This window comes from Macrobrachium rosenbergii, chromosome 8 (assembly GCF_040412425.1).
Source record: "Macrobrachium rosenbergii isolate ZJJX-2024 chromosome 8, ASM4041242v1, whole genome shotgun sequence".
Classification (NCBI taxonomy): domain Eukaryota; kingdom Metazoa; phylum Arthropoda; class Malacostraca; order Decapoda; family Palaemonidae; genus Macrobrachium; species Macrobrachium rosenbergii.
In genome coordinates this window covers 85,209,604-85,233,865 of record NC_089748.1, presented here as the reverse complement: position 1 = coordinate 85,233,865, position 24,262 = coordinate 85,209,604, and the positions used below count along the sequence as shown (strand labels likewise).

Here is a 24,262-nt window from a genome sequence, read left to right as displayed (position 1 = left end):
GGGAGGTAGGCGGGGCAAGCCGAGCCGAGCCAGTCTCGTAAGCGCAACCGGGGGCCGAGCCGAGCCAATTGCGCAAACACAATCATAACTGGGCAGGCCAGACTCGTCTGTTGTGAACAATTGCTAGTTTCCCAAACTCTAAACTCCTTCAAGGCCGAGGCCCCTCAAGAAGAAGGTTCAAAGGGGAATTCTGTGTCTGCTATCTTGCATGCTCGAACCCTAAAGTTCGAGACACAAGAATGAAGCCCGGCCGAGCAACCGAAGCAGCTGTCGGGCAGTATCGAGACACCTGGCGCCTTGGCACCCAGACACCCGGGCGTCTCGGCACCCAGACACCTGGGTGTCCCGGCATTTTCTCTTGTCCTGTGCCTCTCGTAAGGAGAGTGCTCATGATTCATAGAATTCAAGCTACCCCCGAGACTTGCAAAAATCGGGAGCAGCTGCTTTGTTTCCTAATAGATCGAAAGAGCCAAGCACAGAACCAGTCTTAGACGCAGACTTCCAAGACTGGCAACGAGGGCGTGGCCTCGAGAGGCCGCGCTCTTGCGGCCCCCGAAACACAAGATCCCACAGGAGAATGCGAATCAGTTCCCGCCCGAGGGCAGGAAGAGCCAACGAGAGAACTTGTCTCACGGAAGGAAGTCAGTCCCTTAGAAGCCCCGCAGGACTCCCAAAGTGAATCTCTTCCCTGCTTCTTCTGATGTTCGAACCAACAGGATTGAGACACCAGGCTGGGAACCCGACCGAGCACTGGCAAACACTCGGGGAGCGCTTGCGGTGCTGGCAGGAAGAGGAACCGAGACGCCTGGGTGCCTCGGCCCTTTCTCTCGCACTGCTCCCGAACTGGGCTGAGGAAAATCTCTCCAGACCAGATCGGGATACTCGATATTCCATAGAATCTCGAGCAGTCAGAGTGGCTCATGACAGCGCTGAAGCAGCCCCCATCTTAGAGGTGGAACCTCTAAGACTTCGGGAACAAGGATGATTAAACAGGTCTGTGGGCCACGGCTTCCAAACACAAAACCCAGGGCTATGCAAATCGGTTTCCTAACCCGAAGGTCAGGAAGAGCCAACAAGAGACCCACTGCCTCCTCGGAAGGAGGCAGTCCATAGATGTCAAAGGGCATCAAGGGGAAGAAGCAGCATTCCTCTCCTTTGGCCGACGGAGGTCTGTCCGATTCCGGGACCCCCTTGGACCTTGGGAGAGGAAGGGAAGACGCAGCAGAAGACGAAATCGAAGATAAGATGAAGAAGACAGCGGCTACTTCCACAGGGCGGCTTCCTTCACCACCACTCCGACATCTTCTACAGGATGGTGGACACGAAACATCGTAACCTCCAGGGTAGTCCGGCAGGAACACAACGGACGCAGCCAGGACACCACCACCAAGAGAAGCAGCAGGCATGATCAGGACAGCCGATGCAGGAGCTATGGCAGCGATTCGGAAGGCAGGAGCTACTGCAACGGCCAGGAACATCACCTCAACAGGGCAACTTCCTTCATCTTCACCCTGACATCTTCTACAGGATGGCGGACATCGTAACCCCTGGGGCAGCTGGCAGGGACACAACGGAAGCGGCCCCAGGGCGACTGCCAGAAACGGCAGGAATGATCAGGACAGCCGATGCAGAAGCTACGGCACAGGGTCGGAGGGCAGGAGCTATTGCCACGACCAGGAACGTTACTTCCACAAGGCGACTTCCTTCCCTTTCAAGCCAACATCTTCTACAGGATGGCAGACATCGTAACCTCCAGCTGGCAGGAACACAACGGAAGCGGCCCCAGGCATGACCACTAGGAGAAGTAGCGGGCACGATCAGGAAACATGATGCAGTAGCTATGTTAGCGGTTTGAAGGCAGGAGCTACTGCAGTGGACAGAAATGTCATTTGAAAGTCACCAGCAGCAACAGGAACGATCAGGGTGGCTGCGGCAGGAGACCAGGAAGAGCAGCCCAGAGACTGTCGTCGAGTTGACAAGAGCATAACACAGGGAACAGCAGGAGCAGATGGACAACAGATATGCAGGAGGCATTGCAACAGCATACATGAAAACCAGCAATGACAGCAATCGATCCACATCGGCGGGAACAGAGTCAGAGCGATCCCAACTTGGAAATATGTCATCTAACCAGGTATTGTGGTCGATCCCGAAGCAACACTGAATGAATGTCGGGACTGCTTCAAGCGAGATATTCTTTGATATATCCAGCCAACTACTGCTGTGTCTGCGATGCTCACTGTCAACCTGAAAGGAAAGCAAAGATGATTAGTAGAGGGAGGCTCCTCCCACTACAAGGGGAACTGCCCCATGCAGCGGGAGGAGGTACTCTAGACGAGGTCACCCGATCGTTCCCTGCCCCTGGTCTTCGCCTGACGAGTGAGCAAAGAGGGCGAAGGAGAGAGATCTACTAAAGGGGAGAAAGAAGAACCTACGGGAAAGAAAAAAGGACGGAGGGGAGGGCGACAAGGGCGCCGTGGAAGCGGAACTTATCGACGACGCCCGCAACCTCCTACTCGGCCCGTAATTCTCTAAGCGCAGGCGGCGAGCAACACTCAGCATAAGTAGGAAGGATTAGTGATGCCTCTTATACACGGAGGGCGGAAGCCCAAGAAGGGAACGAACTCTTACGTCCCGATCAATGTAAGGGAGTGAAGGTATTACGTCCCCAATTATATCTCCGAAAGTACAGGGGCGCCTTCAGTATTTACGTAAAGGGCTGCTGGAAGAGAAGCATTACCACTTGGTTACGCTATTCCAGTTACGCCCTTGGCCATCAAAACCCAAGATACAAGCAGGGACCGACGGCTTATGCAAGGTTATCACAAATCGTGGGTTTGTATTAATAAATATCAAACACACGTATTTATAAACAAAAATACAGAAAGATCCCACCGGGATAATAAGAGCTTAACGACAGTCAGGCAGAGAGAACGAAAACACGTCAGCAACGCATGACGGCCGAAAGCAAACTGGAATGTTTACATCCGGGCAGGTGGGTATCCCCGCCTACCTGGCGGTAGTTACTGCCTAACCACCTTGCTCAAGAGTTTAACGGCCGTTTCCAGCCTACGCCTGAAAGTAATTCCTAATGTAAAGGACCGAGGGTTTGTATATTGTGTCGGAACAAATTAGGATAAGGTTCTGTTTGAAGGTCTTCGGTCCACTGTAATATTAAGGTTAACCCTCAAACGCCGAGCCTCTATTTGAAAAAAAACGTCTCCTGTATTTGCGGCGTTCGGGAGTTAAGCATAATACAAGTGGAAAAAATTTTTTTCAAAAAATCACAGCATGCTTAGTTTTTAAGATTAAGAGTTCATTTTTGACTCCATTTTTTTGTCATTGCCTGAATTTTTAGTATGCAACCATCAGAAATGAAAAAAATCATTATCATATATAAATATTGAAATATATGACAGTGCAAAAAAATTTTCATATATAATTTTATACAAATCGCTGTGAGCAAAACAGTTAAAGCTAACGGGTTATTTTTTTTCTTTGTATTGTACACTAAACTGCAATGATTTTGGTATATATCAAATTGTTAAACAATCAAAGCAACACACAGAAAATATTATCACAAAATGATGCATGAATTACTGTAACGTCTATAATGGACGTAAAAAAATTTTTTTCACAAATTCACCATAAATCGAAATATTGTGCTAGAGACTTCCAATTTGTTGAAAAATGAAGTTAATTGATTGACTATTACGAGACTGTAAGTGTTTTACCTTACAATTGCAGTTTTCAACCATTTCGGTCGAGTTAAAGTTGACTGTAAAGTAAAATTTTTCTATTTATCGTGATTTATATGAAAATATTTCAAAACTGATAAAAGCTACAACCATGAGTTATTTTCAGTTGTATTGTACATGAAATTGCGCACATTTTCATATATAAAACTACTAATATAAAACGGTGCAAACATTACAACAACGTGACGAAAGAATCTCTGAGATGTTCAGCCGAGTTACTGCGTGGACGTAAGGAAAATGTTTTTTTTCAAAAATTCACCATAAATCGAAATATTGTGCTAGAGACTTCCAATTTATTGCAAAATTAAGGTAAATGATTGAATATTACTAGAATGTAAGAGTTTTAGCTTATAATTGCGTTTTTCGACCATTTCGGTCGAGTTAAAGTTGACCGAAGGTTGAAATTTTGGCAGTTATCGTGATTTATGTGAAAATATTTCAAAACTGATAAAAGCTACAACCATGAGCTATTTTCAGTTGTATTCTACATGAAATTGCGCACATTTTCATATATAAAAGTTTATGTAACGACTAATGTAAAACGATGCAAACATTACGACAACGTGACGAAAGAATTTCTGAGATGTTGGCCGAGTTACAAAATAATGGCGCGATCATTCGAGGAAAAATTTTTTTCAGAAATTCACCATAAATCGAAATATTGTGCTAGAGACTTCCAGTTTGTTGCAAAATGAAGGTACATGATTGAATATTACTAGAATGTAAGAGTTTTAGCTTATAATTGCGTTTGTTTACCATTTCGGTCGAGTTAAAGTTGACCAAAGGTTGAAATTTTGGCAGGTATCGTGATTTATATGAAAATATTTCAAAACTGATAAAAGCTACAACCATGAGTTATTTTCTGTTGTATTCTACAAGAAATTGCGCACATTTCCATATATAAAGCTTTATGTAACGACTAATATAAAACGGTGCAAACATTACGACAACGTGACGAAAGAATTTCTGGCGCGGACGTAAGGAAAAAGTTTTTTTCAAAAATTCACCATAAATCAAAATATTGTGCTAGAGACTTCCAATTGGTTGCAAAATGAAGGTAAATGATTGAATATTACTAGAATGTAAGAGTTTTAGCTTACAATTGCGTTTTTTTACCATTTCGGTCGAGTCAAAGTTGACCGAAGGTTGAAATTTTGGCAGTTATCATGGTTTATATGAAAATATTTCCAAACTGATAAAAGCTACAACCATGGGTTGTATGTTGCTGTATTTTACATGAAATTGCGCACATTTTCATATATAAAACTTTATGTAACGGCTAATATAAAATGGTGCAAACATTACGACAACGTGACAAAAGAATTTCTGAGATGTTCGGCCGAGTTACCGCACGGACGTAAGGAAAATGTTTTTTTCAGAAATTCACCATAAATCGAAATATTGTGCTAGAGACTTCCAATATATTGCAAAATGAAGGTAAATGATTGAATATTACTAGAATGTAAGAGTTTTAGCTTACAATTGCGTTTTTTTACCATTTCGGTCGAGTTAAAGTTGACCGAAGGTTGAAATTTTGGCAGTTATCGTGATTTATGTGAAAATATTTCAAAACTGATAAAAGCTACAACCATGAGCTATTTTCTGTTGTATTCTACATGAAATTGCGCACATTTTCATATATAAAAGTTTATATAACGACTAATGTAAAACGATGCAAACATTACGACAACGTGACGAAAGAATTTCTGAGATGTTCGCCGAAGTTACCAGACGCAGAGCGTAGGAAAAAAAATTTTTTTTCAGAAATTCACCATAAATCGAAATATTGTGCTAGAGACTTCCAGTTTGTTGCAAAATTAAAGTACATGATTGAATATTACTAGAATGTAAGAGTTTTAAATTGCGCACATTTCCATATATAAAGCTTTATGTAATGACTAATATAAAACGGTGCAATCATTACGACAACGTGACGAAAGAATTTCTGGCGCGGACGTAAGGAAAAAGTTTTTTTCAAAAATTCACCATAAATCAAAATATTGTGCTAGAGACTTCCAATTGGTTGCAAAATGAAGGTAAATGATTGAATATTACTAGAATGTAAGAGTTTTAGCTTACAATTGCGTTTTTTTACCATTTCGGTCGAGTCAAAGTTGACCGAAGGTTGAAATTTTGGCAGTTATCGTGGTTTATATGAAAATATTTCCAAACTGATAAAAGCTACAACCATGGGTTGTATGTTGCTGTATTTTACATGAAATTGCACACATTTTCATATATAAAACTTTATGTAACGGCTAATATAAAACAGTGCAAAACTTACGACAAAATGACAAAAGAATTTCTGAAATTTTGCCGTTACAAGACGGGCGTAAGGAAAAAGTTTTTCAAAAATTCACCATAAATTGAAATATTGTGCTAGAGACTTCCAATTTGTTGCAAAATGAAGGTAAATGATTGAATATTACTAGAATGTAAGAGTTTTAGCTTACAATTGCGTTTTCGACCATTTCAGTCGAGTCAAAGTTGACTGAAGGTTGAAATTTTTGTAGTCGGCGTGACAGTACGTCCACTCGGCACCCAACAGACAATTTTAGTCGACGTATGATACGTCCAATCGGCATTTAAGGGTTAATAAATTAGGATAGGTAAAAAAGTTTTCTTTACCCTCTGAATCTGTTCCCATCATCCTGCACAAATTGTGGCAAATAAAAAGTCCCTACAGAGTACATAACAATGAGTGGGCGGGGCTTCCCCACCTACTGTTAGTAGCTAATGACCCTGTGTGAAAGTTAACGGCCATTCCAGCTCGTGTTCGCAAGCAAAATCCCTATGTAAAGACCAAAGGTTTGTATTTATTATTTTCTCCTTTACAAAGCTGTATCACAGTTACAGTTGACCCTTGCCTATTCGCAGTTCAGGATTCGCAGCTTCACCTATTCGCAGATTTTTCTGTGGAACTTATCACCAAATTATTCGCTACAAATTCGGTAATTTGTGGATTTTTTTGTCAAGAAATATTCACTAATTACTGTATTTTCATGCTATTTTCATGCTATTTTCATGGCTAAATACATTTTTTATTATAAAAAATGATTTACTAATTTTCAAATATTAATATTAAAGTGAACATAGCAAACTACAGTATTAGTACAGTACAATGTATTTATTTTTTAATGCATATTAAATATTAAGGTACTGTATACGGTACTTAACTTCCCGTGTTTCCCCATGTACTGTAAGTAGAAAATTGGACTGCTTCAATACTGTATGAAAAAAAATCAATGTACTTGAAAATAGAGGTAACTTGAATAGTTTTCACACTTAGCTGTCATATATTTTTAAGGGTAATGTTTTAAGACGACTTTGAAATGATATTACAGCAAACCCCCTGTATTCGCAATCTTACGATTCGCAGACTCACGTATTCACGGATTTCTCTGTGGAACACATCTAGCCATTATTTGTGGAAAATTCGCCCATTCGCGGTATTTTTCACTAAGAAATATTCACTAATTACTGTATTTTCATCTCATTGTCATGACTAAATGCACTTTCTGTGATAAAACTATTAAAATACTCGGGTAATGCTTGGGTTACGATAATTCACCTTACAATAATCCGATTTTGCAATGGGGTAAGCAATTAATACCAATAAACAACGTTATTTATAAAATATTTTTAAATTTCGTGCAGGCGCAGGCAGCAGCATAATCAGGCAGTAAGAGAGACCAAATTTCAATAGACAACTTTTCCTCCATCTCTTTATCCCATCTTTTAGTTAAAAAGGTAAAAGAGAATGATAAAAATATTGTTAGTAACGTTACAATCTTGCGTAAATGCATACAGCCATAAACAATCGACCGAGAAATTGTTGTTTTGCTTATAACCACATCGGATAATAGCTTATAACCGAATCGGATAACAACAGCTGTTTACCTGGTATTTCAACCATCGTACGGTAATAAACAATTACCGTAGCTTATAGCACAAATGACGTTAAGTAGAATAGGACTGATATATTTTTACATTATACCCTTATTTGGTATGGATAAAAGATCGTCAAGGAAATATACTGCTAAACTTAAGCTGCAAGTTGTAGCTGAAGCTAAGAAAACAATGTTCAAGCTGCTAATGACTATACAGTACTGTACTGTAAATTATCGTGCATCAGCAACATGGATGAAACTCAATTGTACTGTAATTAAAACTGGAGAGAAAGTATTTTAGTCAAAACTACTGGGCATGAAAGAACACATTACTGTTATTTTTACGCCGATAAACGATAAATACTTAAAGCTTGTATTATGACGAAATCAAGTGAAAATAGCAAACGGAATCTTGAATTTTTTTTACACAAAACAAACGTCCCCAAATGGCCATCGTCATCCATTAACGAAAAAATAGATAAAGTAATTTCACAACGAGACGTATTTTAGTTATATTTCGAATTAAAAATACTTTGTATAACGAAAAATAACCTTGCCCCATATAAATAATGTATCTAGAGATTCATTTGTGCAAACTAGAAGCAAGAAAAGTGCTCTGAACTGAATTAAATACGGCAAAATAAACACCGCATAAACGATTTCCAAATCAAAACATTGATCGCGACGCTATCATCGCAATTTATAATACAAAAGCACTATAAGAATATATACAATATTATTGGATACAGTTAATTAAAGCATAACATTTTAAAAGATGCATATTCGTTATGTTGACGTTTGTATAATATGATATGTGAATATAGAGTACACTATAATGTAGGCTACGCTACCGTATATGTATACAATGTACTTTAGTGTAGGCTAAGCTAATTCTTGTTATTCAATTTCTCTTTGCACTGAATTATCATAAGTCACTTTGCATGAACCTCCAGAATAAAAAAACCAAGCAAAATGGCTTTCGCACCGAGCATGGCGGCGAGTGTACCTTGCATTTGCATCGTGGAGATAATTCCCAGGAAAACTAGCTGATATTAATAATCACCATACCGTGTATGTATAGAGTATACTTTATAGTGTAGGCTAGGCTACCATATATGTATACATGGTACCGAATACCATAGTGTAGCCTAGGCTATGTTTCATGATAAGGTTTGGTATTTCTTACGTTTTTTCCAACAAACAACGTTTTTTTTTTTAACCTAACCCCATCATAAGTAGGATAATACCTGTATAAGCACTTTTAGTTTGTTTTGTGTCTGTTTGAACTTTCAAAATAGGCAGTTCTTAGTGGTTTTAGAAGGGTTCTATATATTCGCGGGTTTTAGCTATTTGCGGTGTGTGTGTGTGTGTGTGTGTGTGTGTGTGCGCACGTGTGTGTGTGTGGTACATTCTGTGTAGGATGATAGTTTAAGGTATACATTTGGTATTTGAACTATTAAAATAAGCAGTTATAAACAGTTTTAAGGGGATCGGCGCCTAAAAAAACCCAATAATCTTTAAAAAATTCGATCTGCTGAAAAAAATTCTATGGCTTCAGTATAGGGTTCAAGAATGTGTCCACGAAATATTATGCTAAAATTTGCCGTATTTCTCTAGTTATGGCCTAAAATGTAACAATAACTATATACCCATAAAACACCAGTAGCGCAAATGATTTAGTCTGGTATAGTTTTTTGCGATATATATTACGAAAACTTCCTTTGAAATGAAATGTATAATGTCAATAATATCCTACTCGGCACCTTTTTAGTTATTCCTAGCCATGACAACGCACACGTCATACCATGACGCCCGACTGTGGCCGAGAGTTGCCTATAAACTTCCAAGCTAGAAGGACACGTTTTCATGCTCGCTAGCCTTGACTGAACTCTGTATTTTCTGCTACGGTGTTTTGTTTTTTCACCGTGCCTAAAAGGTCCAAGAGTTCACTTCATGCTTCTAGAATGCGGAAAAGCCAAGTGGAAAAGTCCAGGCGAGAAGTAGAAGAGAGTTCAAGAAATTAGTGCCATAGAGGGAATGGGCGACGGAGAGAGAGAGCTGTAAGCCCATCAAACGGCGCAGGCAGCGACCTCTGCTGACCAGAGACCAACCACATCCACCCCTAAACGCCTTTTTATTTGTTCGTCACTACCAAAGGGCAAAGATATTTTAGAAAAAGAAAGCAGTAGCTCGGAGGCTGATATTATAGACGATCCTGAAAACAAAATGATCATAATAAGTGAAGCAAGACTTGATGAACTACTTGAATCACGAATCCCTAATTGTGAATGTAAAGTAATTCCCAGGATCCATTAGGCAAGGGATGGATTCGACACACTAATAAAAAAGTGTAGGCAACTATGATACCCTAGAGTAATACCTTGCAGCAAGATCAGACAGGGGGGGACCAGGAACTTAAAATTTGTAAGAATGTGTCTTAGGCACATAAATAATCAATTAAAATTCTTATTTATAATCATTTTGCATTAATTAATACCCAAAAATAAAAACTAAAACCATAGAATTAATTGTAACACAGTCTTTGAAGTCCCTTTTACTTTTTTTATGTAACTAAAACTTTGAAGGCCCGTTTCTCAAAACATAAGTTTTTCGCCTTTAAAATGCATCTCCTCCCTTAGTATGGGACCAATCTAAATGAAATTTTAAATATAACATGGGGAAACATGGTAGATTAAAACAAAGCCGGGGATTTTTAATATTTTGAGTTTCTGATTTTTGGCAATTTTTTTTCTGTAATTTTTCCGGGAAAATTTCATAAAAAAAAAAAAATTCATATCTCGAAAAATAATTGAAAAATCAAAAATCCCCGGCTTTGTATCAAAGGTCCATATGTGTTTTATACGTGGTTCAAATCTCATCCCTTAAAAACAAAAAGCAAAGGAGGAGATGCATTTTGAAAATGGCCATTTTGGCCGAAAAAATGCTCTGGCGTCCACAAAACCTAAGGTCACTGAACAAAAAATTTTTCCCCAGAAGTTCCACACAATATCCTTTAACAAATCCCCTATATATCAACAGCCTGTCGTTAAAAAAGTCGGAAACCGGCCGATCCCCTTAAAGGTAATCCGGTTTTTTAACTATTTAAATAGCCAGTTACAGTAAACCCCCGGTTTTTGCAGGGGATGCATACCACAACCCGCCCCCCGTGAACAGCTAAAATCCAGGAATACTTAAAACTCTTTTGAAAAACCCTTAGAACTGCCTATTTTGATAGTTCACCCACAACAAAAAAACCTAAAAATGCTTATACCTGAGTATTTTAATAGTTTTATCACAACAGTGCATTTAGTCATGAAAATTATATGAATATATACAGTAATCAGTGAATACTTCTCAGTGAAAAATATCGCGAATGGGCGAATTTTCTGCGAATAATGTGTATATATGTTCCATAGAGAAATCCACCAATAGGTAAGTCTGCAAATCGTAAGAACACGAATACAGTACAGGGGGTTTACTGTATATGCATTTTTAGAGGGGGATGTCAAGTATTCACCGATTTTAGCTATTCACGGGTGTTTGTGGTCCCTATTACCCGCAGATACCAGGGGTTGACTGTATAGGTAATGGATTATTATATATTCATAAGTAATGGTATACGTAACATATTCAACTTTAAAATCACTGTTTCGGTCACCTATTTTCATTTTTATGTTTATTTTGTTCCCATCCTTGACAGGCTTACTATCATCTTACAACCACTCTTGGGGTTACCTTGCATATTTTCATGTAGGTCATAGTAACATCTGAAATGCCAGCTTAGCATCCATAAACCCGCAGTTGACAAAGCCAGCGAATAACAGTTTGTGAGTCATCTCACAACAGGTTTCAGTATTTGAGAAACTAAACCCTGCTTAAATATAAAAAACTTGGTGTTTAGGTGCATGCAAAATTATTTAAATATGAGCATATAGTATGCACTTAATTCAGCACACAATAATACAAGCCCAAAAGCTTCATAGACAAGTGTTTGTGTTCTGCACACTGCTTCCTTCATGACCACCACTAGCTAAGTTCTCTCTAATACTTACCAAACAACTTGGGATACTCTAAAAAGTAGTGGACTGGTTGCTGTGACTATGCACCGTTGACTGCCATGTGCAGATACAGCTAACCTGGATAAAGTAAAATATAAAAAGCTTAGAGAACAGACCTCACCAGTAACAAATAATAAATTTTGTTGAAGGGCATCTCAATGGGCAACACTTTAATTATACTCAATGATATACAATTATGCAAACTAAACTTTCCATACCTATTAGCATAAAAGACCAACTACTGTAGATATAATGTACCTGCATACAAATCTGGATTCTCTATCAGAAATTGAAATACTGATACACTTTAAATACTTTAAGTGATCAAACATTAAGAATTATCCATTAACAATACAGTACATGTGTTAACAAGTCGGTTTAGAGATTTGCCCAGACTCCACCCCACCAATGAGTAAGTCTCAGATATAAAGAACATGTTTGTATTTGTGTAGGAACAAATAGCAAATCTTTAAATTTGTATTTTTCATAACATACATAACTGAACTTCTTTACATTTACATTTCACCTCAGCCATCCCTCATTCTGGTACCTGGGCCAAAAAGCAGTGGAGAGCAGACCAATGAGGCGGGGGGCTTTCCCCCTTACCATCGGTAGTTAACGACCTTGTCTGAAAGTTAAACGGCTGTTACAGCTCCTATGTCCAGAATCTCAGGTTTGTATGTTAAGAAAAATACAAATTGCTTTAAAATTTTTCTATTTTTGTTCATTATTACAAAAAGGGGACATTTTTAAAACAATTTGTATTTTTCCAGGGCAAGCAAGATATCCCAACTCATTCAGAAGTAAGTATACCTTAGTTTTACCAGACCACTGAGCTGATTAACAGCTCTCCTAGGGCTGGCCCGAAGGATTAGACTTATTTTACGTGGCTAAGAACCAATTGGTTACTTAGCAACGGGACCTACAGCTTATTGTGGAATCCAAACCACATTATAGCGAGAAATGAATTTCTATCACCAGAAATACATTCCCCTAACTCTTCATCAGCCGGCTGCGGGAATTGAACTCCGGCTCATCGAGTGACAGTATAAGTAGAGCATTCCATATCGTAAGTGTTATCGTATAGCCTAAATGATTTGAAACGTACTAACCTAATCATAGCCTAAGTCTTATGTTATGAAACCCAGGTTACTTCACTCATATGCTATTCCAAATTGCACTTAAAACACTGCATTGCATTGTGTATATTAATCTAAAACAAACGATATAAACTTACTGTTGGTTCAAATGGCACATCTGATATTCCTAGCTTGAATTAGAATCAGTTTGGTATGAGCACAATCTCTACTTCGTAACCCTCATCCAAAGCACACCTCAAGAAATTCTCCATTTCCCTAAATGAACTTTAAGATGAAAAGGAATACTTAAGTGGACTTGAAGGCACAGACAACTATTGCTGCATTTCCTTTTCCTGAGGCCCTGTTTGATCTACACTGCACCAAGGCTGTGACTAGACTGGCTTCACGTTTGTCTTTGGTCAACACCAAACATTCGACTAACCACCGGACAAACAACCGATGGAGGTAGTTAAGCACTATTACACATATACTTACAATTAAATACACGAAACAGCCAAAACAACGCTTTTCATTACTAAATACAAACACAACAAAATATAATATCCTTCTTCTACATAATAAGCATTGCCACTTGACATGAGTTTAACCCTGGGTAGGTAAACAGGCCCCACATGCATGCACAAAACACCATTTCTGAGTCCAGTCCCGTGTCAGCCGGTGAAATTCCATTGTAGCACGAATTTCTAGGTATAAAATGCTAGATATACCAGAGAAAAAAGAGCTTTCAGGAAAGCTGGGGTTACTACCCCCAGATCAAGCGTCTTCTCCAAGGAAGACGTCGGTATAATGAAGGGTGAGTGAAAGATCACTACCACGGAGTCTTACTCGAAAGATCTCTCCCTATCAAAACCCCCAGAAGAGAGCGGTGAGCCGTTACAGCCCCCACACCCAAACACCCGCCAGCTCGGCGACACCAGCGCCGCCTACCTCATTCCATTTTCTAGCACGTGATTGCTACCATTTCCTTTTGTGTGCTCGTGCCTTTTTGGATTTATTTTCATCTTACACCATGTCATCGAGCAGCTTTACCATCTCCAAGTTAAGTACCATCTTATTGTGGGGTTTTGTTCTTTATTTTGGCTGTAATGGTCTCGTCTTTTTACAATTATTGAGATCTTATTATGACGCCACGGCGTCCCCCGCCAGCCATGTCGACCGCGAGGCGACCCCATCAGTTCTTTTCTGTTGGGGTTGTCTCCTTGTCGTTATAGATGTTATTTTTTGCCCCATGGTTCTCCTCCTGGCGGGTTCCCTGCGGTGGCCCCCCTTTTTTCGAGTTTTACATATTATTGGCCTGTCGGCCTAAGTTAGGGTGATGCCCCGTCCAGGTCCCCCAGGTTGGGTTCCTCGTTATTCTTAGTCTGCATTAGGCTATTTGTTTTATTCTTGGCGATGGTGCTCTTTTATTTTTATTCATTGTTACCTCCTCGAGGTGGCGGCAGCCTCAGATCTAACCGCTTCCCCGAGGTAGGCTACGCACCCTGTTGAGCACATTTTTATTTCCCCATGTTTATGTGTGATGGTTATTTAGTGGAGTAGGCTTGTTTTGCTTCCCTCCCCTTGCCCTTGGCGTGGAGATCCATCAGGTTGAGGGAGTTTTGGCTGCCGTTTCCTCCAGGGTCGTTTTTTGGTGGGCAGAGTGAGCCCCTTAGTTCTCTTCCTCCCTTTGGGGGAATAGAGTTCTTTGGATGTGTCTCCCCTAGGCTAGTCGCCTTCTTGCCCCCTCTTCTCGGCCCCGGTTGGTTCTCGGCACAAAATTTCTCTCCCTGTTTGCTTCCTCCTCCCCTCCGCACTCCTTCCGTTTTCCTAGCCTATACTGGGTTAGGTCCTTTATTAGGCTTCGCCTAGTCAGGAGTCGGGCATTGAGGCTCGGTCGCATCCCTCCCCTAGTAGTAGGCCATCCTCCTAAGTTTCATTATTCTTGGAGTGGTGTATGTGTGCAGTTGAGCGGGTGATATATTTCCCCGTCTCCTGTTCTCATTTTCGTAGCCTACCACTCTCACCTACTCCACCCCCTCCCCCCCGCCCCTCCTCCCTCTCCAGCCTTGCTCTACTCGTGCGGGTGACGCTAGATGGCGTTTTCTTCGAGTTCAGGGACTCCTCCATTTGGTAGAGGATTCGCTCCCTCCCATACAGTCCCTAGCATCGCTGCGTTGGTGTTGGTGGTTTGTTTACTCTGAGTTCGAACGTGTTCGAACACTCTATCCCACACTTCTTTTCTCCCCGTCGGGTTATTTGGTTTGAGTTATTATACTTGCTCCGGCTTATGTTATGTATCTACGAGCATCTTGCCCACCTTGTTTCTCTGGCGGGGAAGTAAGAGAGGAAGAGATATATATATATATAAGGGGGGCGGATCCCTCCGGTCTCCGGAGTAGTTTGCACCTTTGTACCATCACTTGTTTAATGTTATTGTTTATGTATATACATATTTAGATAAGTGTGTTTATCCAACGGAGTACACACCACATTTTTATATATACGTGAGTCGGTTCTACACCCGGGGTTCCGCCGTTGTTTTTACTGGCAGCCCTTGCGGTGAGTTCTTGTTGTCTCATACCTTTCATTCCCGGAGTATTCCGGGTCTGGAAGATTTTACCTTCCACTCTGTGTATTTTAGAGCTTATTGGCCTAGTTTATGACGAGGGATTTCTTCTCCGCCAGAGTATTCCGGTTGTAGTCGAAATTCCCGGCCTTGCCGGCTTTAGATTGCTTAGAGTGGTAGGTTCATGTACTTTTTACACTTACAGACTGTTCGCTGTGAGGAGCCGGGGTGCACCGCTTCGCTGCAACAACCTTACGGACACGTAGTGTGCCGGACCCACGCTGGTTGTGCGGTCCGGCTCGACGACCTTGTAGTCTGGCACCCTGATGGTTGTGAGGTTTGCTTCGCCTTGTGCGCAACCGTCCAGGACGAGTCGGTAAGTGACAGTCTTCCTCCGTTTTGCGCTCCTCATATCGAATACTGTTTACATGATTCCCGGACTATTCTTTCGTTCTTGGCTAATTGTTGGTTTTCTTACAGGCGGACGAGTCCTCCAAGAAGTCTGCCTTGGAATCCCTCCGTGCTTGGGTGGCTGGGTTTGGAAGGAACGTTCCGTCGGGGAAGCCCTATGTCCTCGACGCGAAGTTGAGGGACCTGCTTTACCCCGGCGCACGGCTGGCGGCCGCAGTGCCAGAAGATCTTGCCACCCCCATCATCCAGCAGATCCGGGATGCGACCCAGCCACCCCAAGTAGATATTCTTTATGCCGAGGTTTCGGAGGACGTCGCCGCTTTAGACTTGGACCTGGAACCAATGAATACTGAACAGGACCAGGTGGTAAGTAGCGAGGTAGGTGAGGTTGCGGGGGCGGGGCCCCTTTTTGACTCCCCAGTTTCTTCTGTCTCATCTTTTGCAGGTTTTGTAAAGTCTTCCTCCTTGGGTGATAGAGCTCCATCAGCTATCCCCAAGTTGAAGTTGAAGACTTCATGGAAGGCGAAGGGCTATAAGTCCTCGTCTTCCAAGAAAGCATTGCCTTTCCCCCCTGTAGCCTCCGGGAGCAAGTCTGGTTCCTCCGGCAAAGGCGCGAGTAAGAGGGCAGCAAAACCAAGCCCTCCTAGCCAGCCTGCCTTTGACGCGGAGGCCTTCGCGAACCAGCTCTTCAAACGATTCTCGGAGGAGGTCGACTCCAAATTTACGAAAATTTCAGAAAAGTTGGCCAGTCATGACAATATACTGGCGGGAATGGTCCGCCCACCCGCAGCCGAACCCCAGTACGTCATCCCCGATACAGCGGACCTCCCGCCTTTCGATGTCGGGAACCCTTGGCGTTTCGCCCTCCGGGTCATCCAACATGATGGCAATTTGACAGTCGAAGGTCTTGGCACGAGACGGTTGGAGGAACTGGGGTTCTTCCTCGCCGATCTCTTGCCCCCCTACCCAGGCTTCGTGAGGCTAACAGAGGAAGCATGGGTACGTTCAGATAAGGTTCCTAGGGCGACTGTGATCGTCCCTAGGGACCAAGCTCAGTCGGCTCTCCTGCGCACTCTGACGGAGTGGCAGGCAGACAATACAAAGTTGACACCTTTCAAGGGCAGCTTCACCATGTTCGCCTTGGGGGACAACTTGCCCACCCCCTGTTTGAACAAAGTCGCTCTGGCTACGGCCCGAGCGTGCTTCGAAGGCAGCCCATTACTGCAGCTGAGGGAAACAGACTCCACTTCCCTGGTGTTCCCGGGAGGTGACGAGTTCTGGACGGATGCATCGTCCACTTTCACTGTTGGGAAGTTGGACCCCTTTTGTGCTTCCTCACAGTTCAGTGAGCAGCTCCCCAAGCTGCCGGAATCCGTCTGCCTTACGGAAGTCACTGCCGTCTCCTGCGCGGACGAGCCATTCTTTCAAGTTTTGGCTAAGTCCCTGCTAGCTGGCTTTCAGTCCGACCTTTTTGAATTCATCATGGCCAGACTGGAATGCAGAAAGTTCATTTTTGCCGATGCCACCATCCGTCACGAGCCTAACAAGCTCGTAAAGAGCTCGATCTGGGGGCCTAACCTCTTCCCGGAAGAAGAGGTTACGAATGTCATGACTGAGGCTACAAGGGCCAACCAGAGTCTGCGCTCTCGCTGGGGCATTTCTGCCTACAAGCGTAAGACCCCAGAATCTGGCGGCCCCCAGACGAGAGGAGGCAAACGTTTCAGGAGGCATAAGAGGCCCCACCATCAGGCGGTAGTCCAAGCCGTCCCGGTCTCGGCAGTGGCACAGCCCTCCACCTCAAAGGCTCATCCCCAACAATATGTGCTGGTTCAACCAGCTCATTCCCTTGCTGCGCCTTCGTATGTTGCTTCGCCAGCATACAACCCTACCTATGAGGGCCGTGGATACTTTCACGGCCTTAATAGGATCGCAAGGGGGGGAAGAGGCAGGGCCCCTCATAGAGGAAAATCCAACACCACCCCAAGAGGAAAGCCTGGACGTGGTAGAGGGAACAAACCCGCTCCCTCCCACTGAGAGAACACAGGTAGGTGGTCGCCTGTATTGGTTCAGGGACCAATGGACCTTCAGCCCCTGGGCACACAGCATTGTGTCCAAGGGTCTAGGATGGAGCTGGATCAAGGACCCTCCTCCTCTGACCAGGTTTTACCAGCCACCCTCATCAATCCTGCAGGATTACGTGGCAGAATTGCTCAACAAACAAGCAATAAAGAAAGTAAGGCACCTAAAGTTTCAAGGCAGGTTATTCACTGTTCCCAAAAAAGACTCCGACCAGCAAAGAGTGATCCTGGATCTGTCGCGTCTAAATCTCTACATAAAATGCGACAAATTTCGCATGCTTACGGTAGCTCAGGTACGGACTCTACTTCCGCGTGGAGCCGTCACCACCTCTATCGATCTTTCAGACGCTTATTATCACGTCCCGGTTGTGCGGAACTTCTCTCAGTTCCTCGGTTTCAGACTCGGGAATCAAGCCTACTCCTTCAGGGTCATGCCCTTCGGTCTAAACATTGCACCCAGGATATTTACCAAGCTGGCGGACACGGTAGTTCAACAACTCTGGTCCCGAGGATATCCCTAGCAGCGCACCTGAGCGATTGGATAATTTGGGCACCAACAGTTCTGGAGTGTCAGAAGGCTACGTCCATAGTCATCAACTTCCTGGAGTCGTTAGGTTTTCAGCTGAACAGAGAAGTCCCGCCTGACTCGGAGTCCCGGTTTCAGTGGCTGGGTCTCCAGTGGGATCTGTCCTCTCACACGTTATCTCTCCCGCCTCCCAAGAGGAAGGAGATAGCATCTCTCACCAGAAAATTTCTCAAAAATCAATCAGCATCCCGCCGGTCCCAAGAAAGAGTCCTTGGGTCTCTTCAATTTGCCTCAGTGACGGACCTGCTCTTAAAAGCGAAACTAAAAGACATAAACAGAGTGTGGCGGAGTCGAGCCAATGTCAAGCTCAGAGACAAGGTCTCCTCTATTCCTCGAATCTTAAAAACAAGACTTTGGCCTTGGGCCACAGTCAGAGGCCTGTCCAAGTCAGTTCCGCTTCAATTTCCCCCTCCGACACTAGTTGTTCACACGGACGCTTCCCTAAGCGGCTGGGGGGGATATTCACCAAAACAAAAAGTACAAGGAACGTGGTCCACAATGTTTCAGCAGTTCCATATAAACACCCTGGAAGCTATGGCGGTTTTTCTAACTCTAAAGAAAATCCGCCCCCCCAACCGGATTCATATCAGGCTGGTATTGGACAGCGCAGTGGTAGTTCATTGCATCAACAGGGGCGGCTCCAAATCAGGTCGAGTAAACCAAGTAATGGTTGTTATCTTCTCCCTGGCGAACAAGCACGGCTGGCACCTGTCAGCCACCCACCTAGCGGGGTGCGGAACGTGGTGGCAGATTCCTGTCCAGGGCTACTCCATTGGAGACGGAGTGGTCCCTGGACGGGGAATCCTTCAAATGGATTTGCCGCCAGGTTCCGGGTCTCCAAGTGGATCTGTTCGCGACGGAGAGCAACTTCAAGCTCCCCGTTATGTGGCCCCGAACCTGGACCTCAGGCGTACGCCACGGACGCAATGACAGTAGATTGGAACAATTGGGAGAAAATTTATCTGTTCCCTCCAATAAATTTACTGCTGAAAGTATTACACAAACTCAGGACATTCAAAGGTCAACCAGCCTAGTAGCCCCTATTGGCCGAAGAGCAATTGGTTCCCTCTTCTTCAGGAACTGGGATTAGTGGAGTCTTGACCCAGACAGTACAAACCAAGACTTCCTCAAGCCCAAACTGACCCAGACAGTACAAACCAAGACTGCTTCCTCAAGAATTCAGAATGCCCTAGTTTTATGGACATTGACCCTGTTAACACTCTGTTTTAAGAATCTCTTAGACAGTATGACTCAGCAGTCAAAAATTAGCCTCCCTTCCTAAAAGCATCTGAAGCCAAAATCATGACGACTAATTTAGGAGTTTCCTTCTTAGGTCACTGTTTGAGAAAGGCCTTGCATGGCCACTATTACCACAGCCAAGTCAGCCCTGAAGAAAGTAAACGGCTTTAAAATTGACCTTACAGATATGATATTTTAATGATAAAATAAGGTTTGTTCATACTTACCTGGCAGATATATATATAGCTGTATTTCTAGAATCGACAGAATTTCAAAATTCTACGGCACACGACAGTGTGGCCAGGTGGTTAGTACTCATTCCCGCCGCTGGGAGGCGGGAATCGGGAACCATTCCCATTTTCTATTCAGATTTTCTAGTGCCACTGTCTCAAGAGGGGAGGCGGGAGGGCACTAGTATATATATCTGCCAGGTAAGTATGAACAAACCTTATTTTATCATTAAAATATCATTTTGTTCATGACACTTACCTGCCAGATATATATAGCTGAATCCCACCGTAGGAGGTGGGAAGAGACAGAATAGGATTTAGGAAACAAATAAATGTAGGCTAATGACGCCTTGGTTCCTTACCTGTTAGCATAGCTGACTTCGTGAGGTTATCTGTCACCCAAGCCTGCTTCTGCTAATCCAGAGTCTCCAGCAAGGTAGGGACCTATAAAGCTGGAGAGATCCAGATGACCTGTCCAAGGGGCGTGACCACAATAGGACTAGATCATGTTACCATACAGAGAGGGAGAAGGAGCAACGACCAACCACCTGACCGCCCTATCTAAGGTAAAAGTATTAGCATAAACTAAAAAATTGGGATGTCCACCACAATGGCCACCCAACAACAGAAAAAGACAACAACAAGATTAAAAATACTAAACTACTTACCCTAAAGGATAGGATGAGTATTGCCTTCTTCTCCCAAGATAGTGTTTGCGGAAACTATACGGTCCCAGCAAGAGCATTTCAAATAAACGTCTTCACATCCCGCAATAATGAGGCAAACACTGAATTACTTCTCCAGAAGGTAGCACCAAGAATATCATTCAGAGACATATTCTTTTGGAAAGCCACTGAGGTCGCGATAGCTCTAACTTCATGAGCTTTTACTTTCAGAAGTCTCATGTCACCTTCTAGGCAGGAGGAATGAGCCTCTATGAATAACACTTCTTAAAAAGAATGCTAAGGCATTCTTGGACATGGGAAGATCAGGTCTCTTCACCGAACACCACAGATTGTCCGATGAGCCTCTAGTATTCTTGGTCTTGGCTAAGTAGAACTTAAGAGCCCTGACAGGACACAAGACTCTTTCTGACTCTTGCCCAGTGTATTTCCGTCAAACCTTTGATTTCAAAAGATTTGGGCCAAGGGTTTGAAGGATTCTCATTCTTGGCTAAGAACAAAGGATTTAGGAGCATACAGCATTAGGACCCCTAAAGCCATATATGTTTGCTAATAGCCTGCACTTCACTGATCCTCTTAGCTGTCGCCAGAGCAGTTAGGAAAGATAGCTTTCTTTGTTACACATTTCTGAGGAAGCAGAAGACAGAGGTTCAAAATTACTTAGACATAAGAATTTTCAGGACAACATCCAGATTCCAAGAAGGTGTCCTGAGTTGAGGAATTTTGACAGTCTCAAGGATCTTATTAGATCGTGAAGATCTTTGTTGTCGCACAAGTTCAAGCCTCTGTGCCTAAAAACTGTTGATAACATACTTCTATAGCCTTTAATAGTCGAGACTGCCAGTTTATTCTTTGCCTAAGATAAAAAGGAAGTCAGCTATTTGTGGTACAGAGGTCGTGGACGAGGAAACTCCTTTACTCCTGCACCATCTTCTAAAAACAGACCACTTGGACTGGTAGACCGCGCTGGAAAGGTCTCCTGGCATTAGCGATGGCTTTTGCCACAGATCTCTAGAAAAGCCTCTTGCTCTGGCCAACTTTGAGATAGTCTGTATGCAGTCAGACTCAGAGCGGAAGGTTTTGTGGAACCTCTTGAAGTGGGGTTGCTTGAGAAGATCCACCCTCTCAATGGAAGCGTTCTTGGAAAGTCCACTAGGAAGGACAGGGTCTCTGGAAACCATTCTGCTGAAGGCCAGAAGGGGGCTATTAGAGTCATCCTTGCTCCTTCTGACGTTGCAAACTTTCTTATCACTTCTCCCAGGATCTTGAAGGGGAAAGCGTGAAGGTCGAGACCTTTCCAGTCCCAGAGGAGGGCGTCTATGGCTAACGCTCCTGGGTCTAGGACAGGAGAGCAATAAAGGGGAAGTCTTGTGGTCCTGGACGTGGCAAAAGGTCCACTAGAGGACGTCCCCAAATTCTCCACAACTCTAAGCATACCTCCTTGTGAAGAGTCCATTCTGTCGGTAGCAGCTGATTTTGTCGACTGAGAAGGTCTGCTCGAATATTCTCCACCCCTGCAACAAACCTCGTGAGAACAGTGACCCTTCGAGCATGAGTCCAGAGCAGGATCTCCCTGGCGATCAAGAACAGGGACCGAGATCGAGTACCCCCTGTTTTTTGAGGTACGCCTAGAGCTGTGGTATTGTCGGAGTTGACCTGGACAATTCTGCCTGCAACTTGGGCCTGGAAGAATTGAAGAGCCAGAAAGATAGCACCCAGTTCCTTGAGATTTATGTGCCAGGACACCTGTTCCCCTCTCCAGGTGCCTGACACTTCCTCCCCCCTAGTGTTGCTCCCCATCCTTCCCTGGACGCGTCGGAAAACAACACTCAGGTCGGGGCTCTGAAGATAGAAGAGAAACCCCTTCTGCAAGCTTCAAGGGGGTCGAACCACCACTTCAGATGATCCTTGACAGAAGGAGAGATCCTCAAAATCTCTTCCAGAAACCTCCTTGTCCCTCCAGTTCTCTGCAAGAAAAAACTGGAGAGGTCTGAGATGGAGCCTCCCCAGGGAAACAAACTTCTCCAGTGATGAAATGGTCCCCAGCAAACTCATCCATTCCCTCACCGAGCATGTTTCTTTCCCTAGAAAGGACGAAACTTTGCTAAGCAAAGCTGTTGCCGGTCTGGGATGGAAAAGCTCGAAAAGCCACTGAATCCATCTGAATCCCCAGATAGACGAATGGACTGAGTCGGGGATCAGATGGGACTTTTCTAAATTCACAAGAAGTCCCAGGGACTTCGTCAAATTCAGTGTGAAAGTCAGGTCCTCCAGACACTTCTCCCGAGAAGAGGCTCGGATGAGCCAGTCGTCTAGGTAGAATGACATCCGAACACCCGCCAGGTGAAGCCACCGGGCAACGTTTTTCATGATCACCGTGAAGATCATGGGAGCGGTGCACAAACCGAAACAGAGAGCACTGAACTGGAAGACTCTTCCCCCCAGCACAAATCTCAGGTACTTTCTTGATTGAGGATGAATGGGAACATGGAAAATACGCATCCTGAAGTCCAGAGAGACCATCCAGTCCCCTGGTCTTAAGGCCCCAAGAACCGACTGAGGCGTTTCCATCTTGAATCTTCCTTTGAAATAAAAGTTGATTCAAGTCTGCTGACAACCAGGACTGGTCTCCACTCCCCGACTGTTTGGGACTAAGAAAAGCCTGTTGTAGAAACCCGGAGAATCCAATCCAGAACTTGTTCCATTGGCTCTTTTGCTAACAACTGCTTCCAGGAGATCTAAAAGAATCTGTTGCTTCTCTCGGTGGTAAGAAGGCGACAGATCCTGGGAGAAGAGGACAGGGGTGGAAACATGAAAGGGGATCTTGTAACCTTTCTTGATCACATTGAGGACCATCGAATCCGCCCCTCGTGTTCTCCAGGCTTCCGAAAATAAAAAGCCTGGCTCTACAGGTGTCTGGAGGTGAGAAAAGTCACTTCTTGCCCCTTTAGGTTTAGAGGGGCTGCTCCTCTGGAGAAACCTCTTCCTCATGGAAAAGGATCTAGAGGAAGAAGTTCCTCCACGAAAGGGCTTCTGTTCTTCCTGGTGGACAAAACTGAAGCAGACGAAGAAGAAGAAGGAGCTGGAGGACGTCTGGAAGAATGAGCCAACAGGTCTTGCGTGGCCTTCTCCTTAAGACTGGGAAATGTCCCGAATCAAGGACTGGAAACAGATGGTTGGACAAGGGGGCAAACAATAATTCTGCCCTCTGAACAGGAGGGAGACAGACTTAGCAGTGAAGTGCAAAACAAGGCCCTCTTCTTTAAGAGGTTGTACCAAAGTGAGACGCCAGTTCATCAGATCCATCCCTAACTGCCTTGTCCATACACGACAGGACACTGGAGAGCTCCCCAAAGTAATAGAGTCCGGACTTGAGTCCTTAATATCCAAGGCCCCCAAGCACCAGTCCAGAAAAATTAAACACCTCCATGGTGCGGAAGAGACCTTTGAGATGATGGTCGGTTTCTGACAAGGTCCAAGAAACCTTAGCTAGGAAAGATGAGACCTCCTTGGGGCATCCGACAAGACTGGTAAAATCACCTTGAGAAGAAGAAGGAACTCTAGGGGCTGAGATCTTCTCCCGTCTCATACCACATACCAGCCTTTCCTGAAATCTAGACGGAGGCACAGCAAAAGAGGTCTTGCCATGGGACTTCCGTTCCTCCATCCCATGTTGACTTTCTT

General features: G+C 43.7%; 1 protein-coding gene across 2 annotated transcripts in view; it reads right to left on the bottom strand.

The window, feature by feature from the left end:
- mRpL40 (mitochondrial ribosomal protein L40) overlaps positions 1-24,262 on the bottom strand; it is a 186,877-nt gene that overhangs the window by 110,459 nt on the left and 52,156 nt on the right. For both annotated transcript variants that reach the window (XM_067108065.1, XM_067108064.1), the window contains exon 2: positions 11,701-11,784. In XM_067108065.1, coding sequence (XP_066964166.1) covers positions 11,701-11,784 — 84 coding nt within the window. The remainder of the gene's footprint in view (positions 1-11,700; positions 11,785-24,262) is intronic.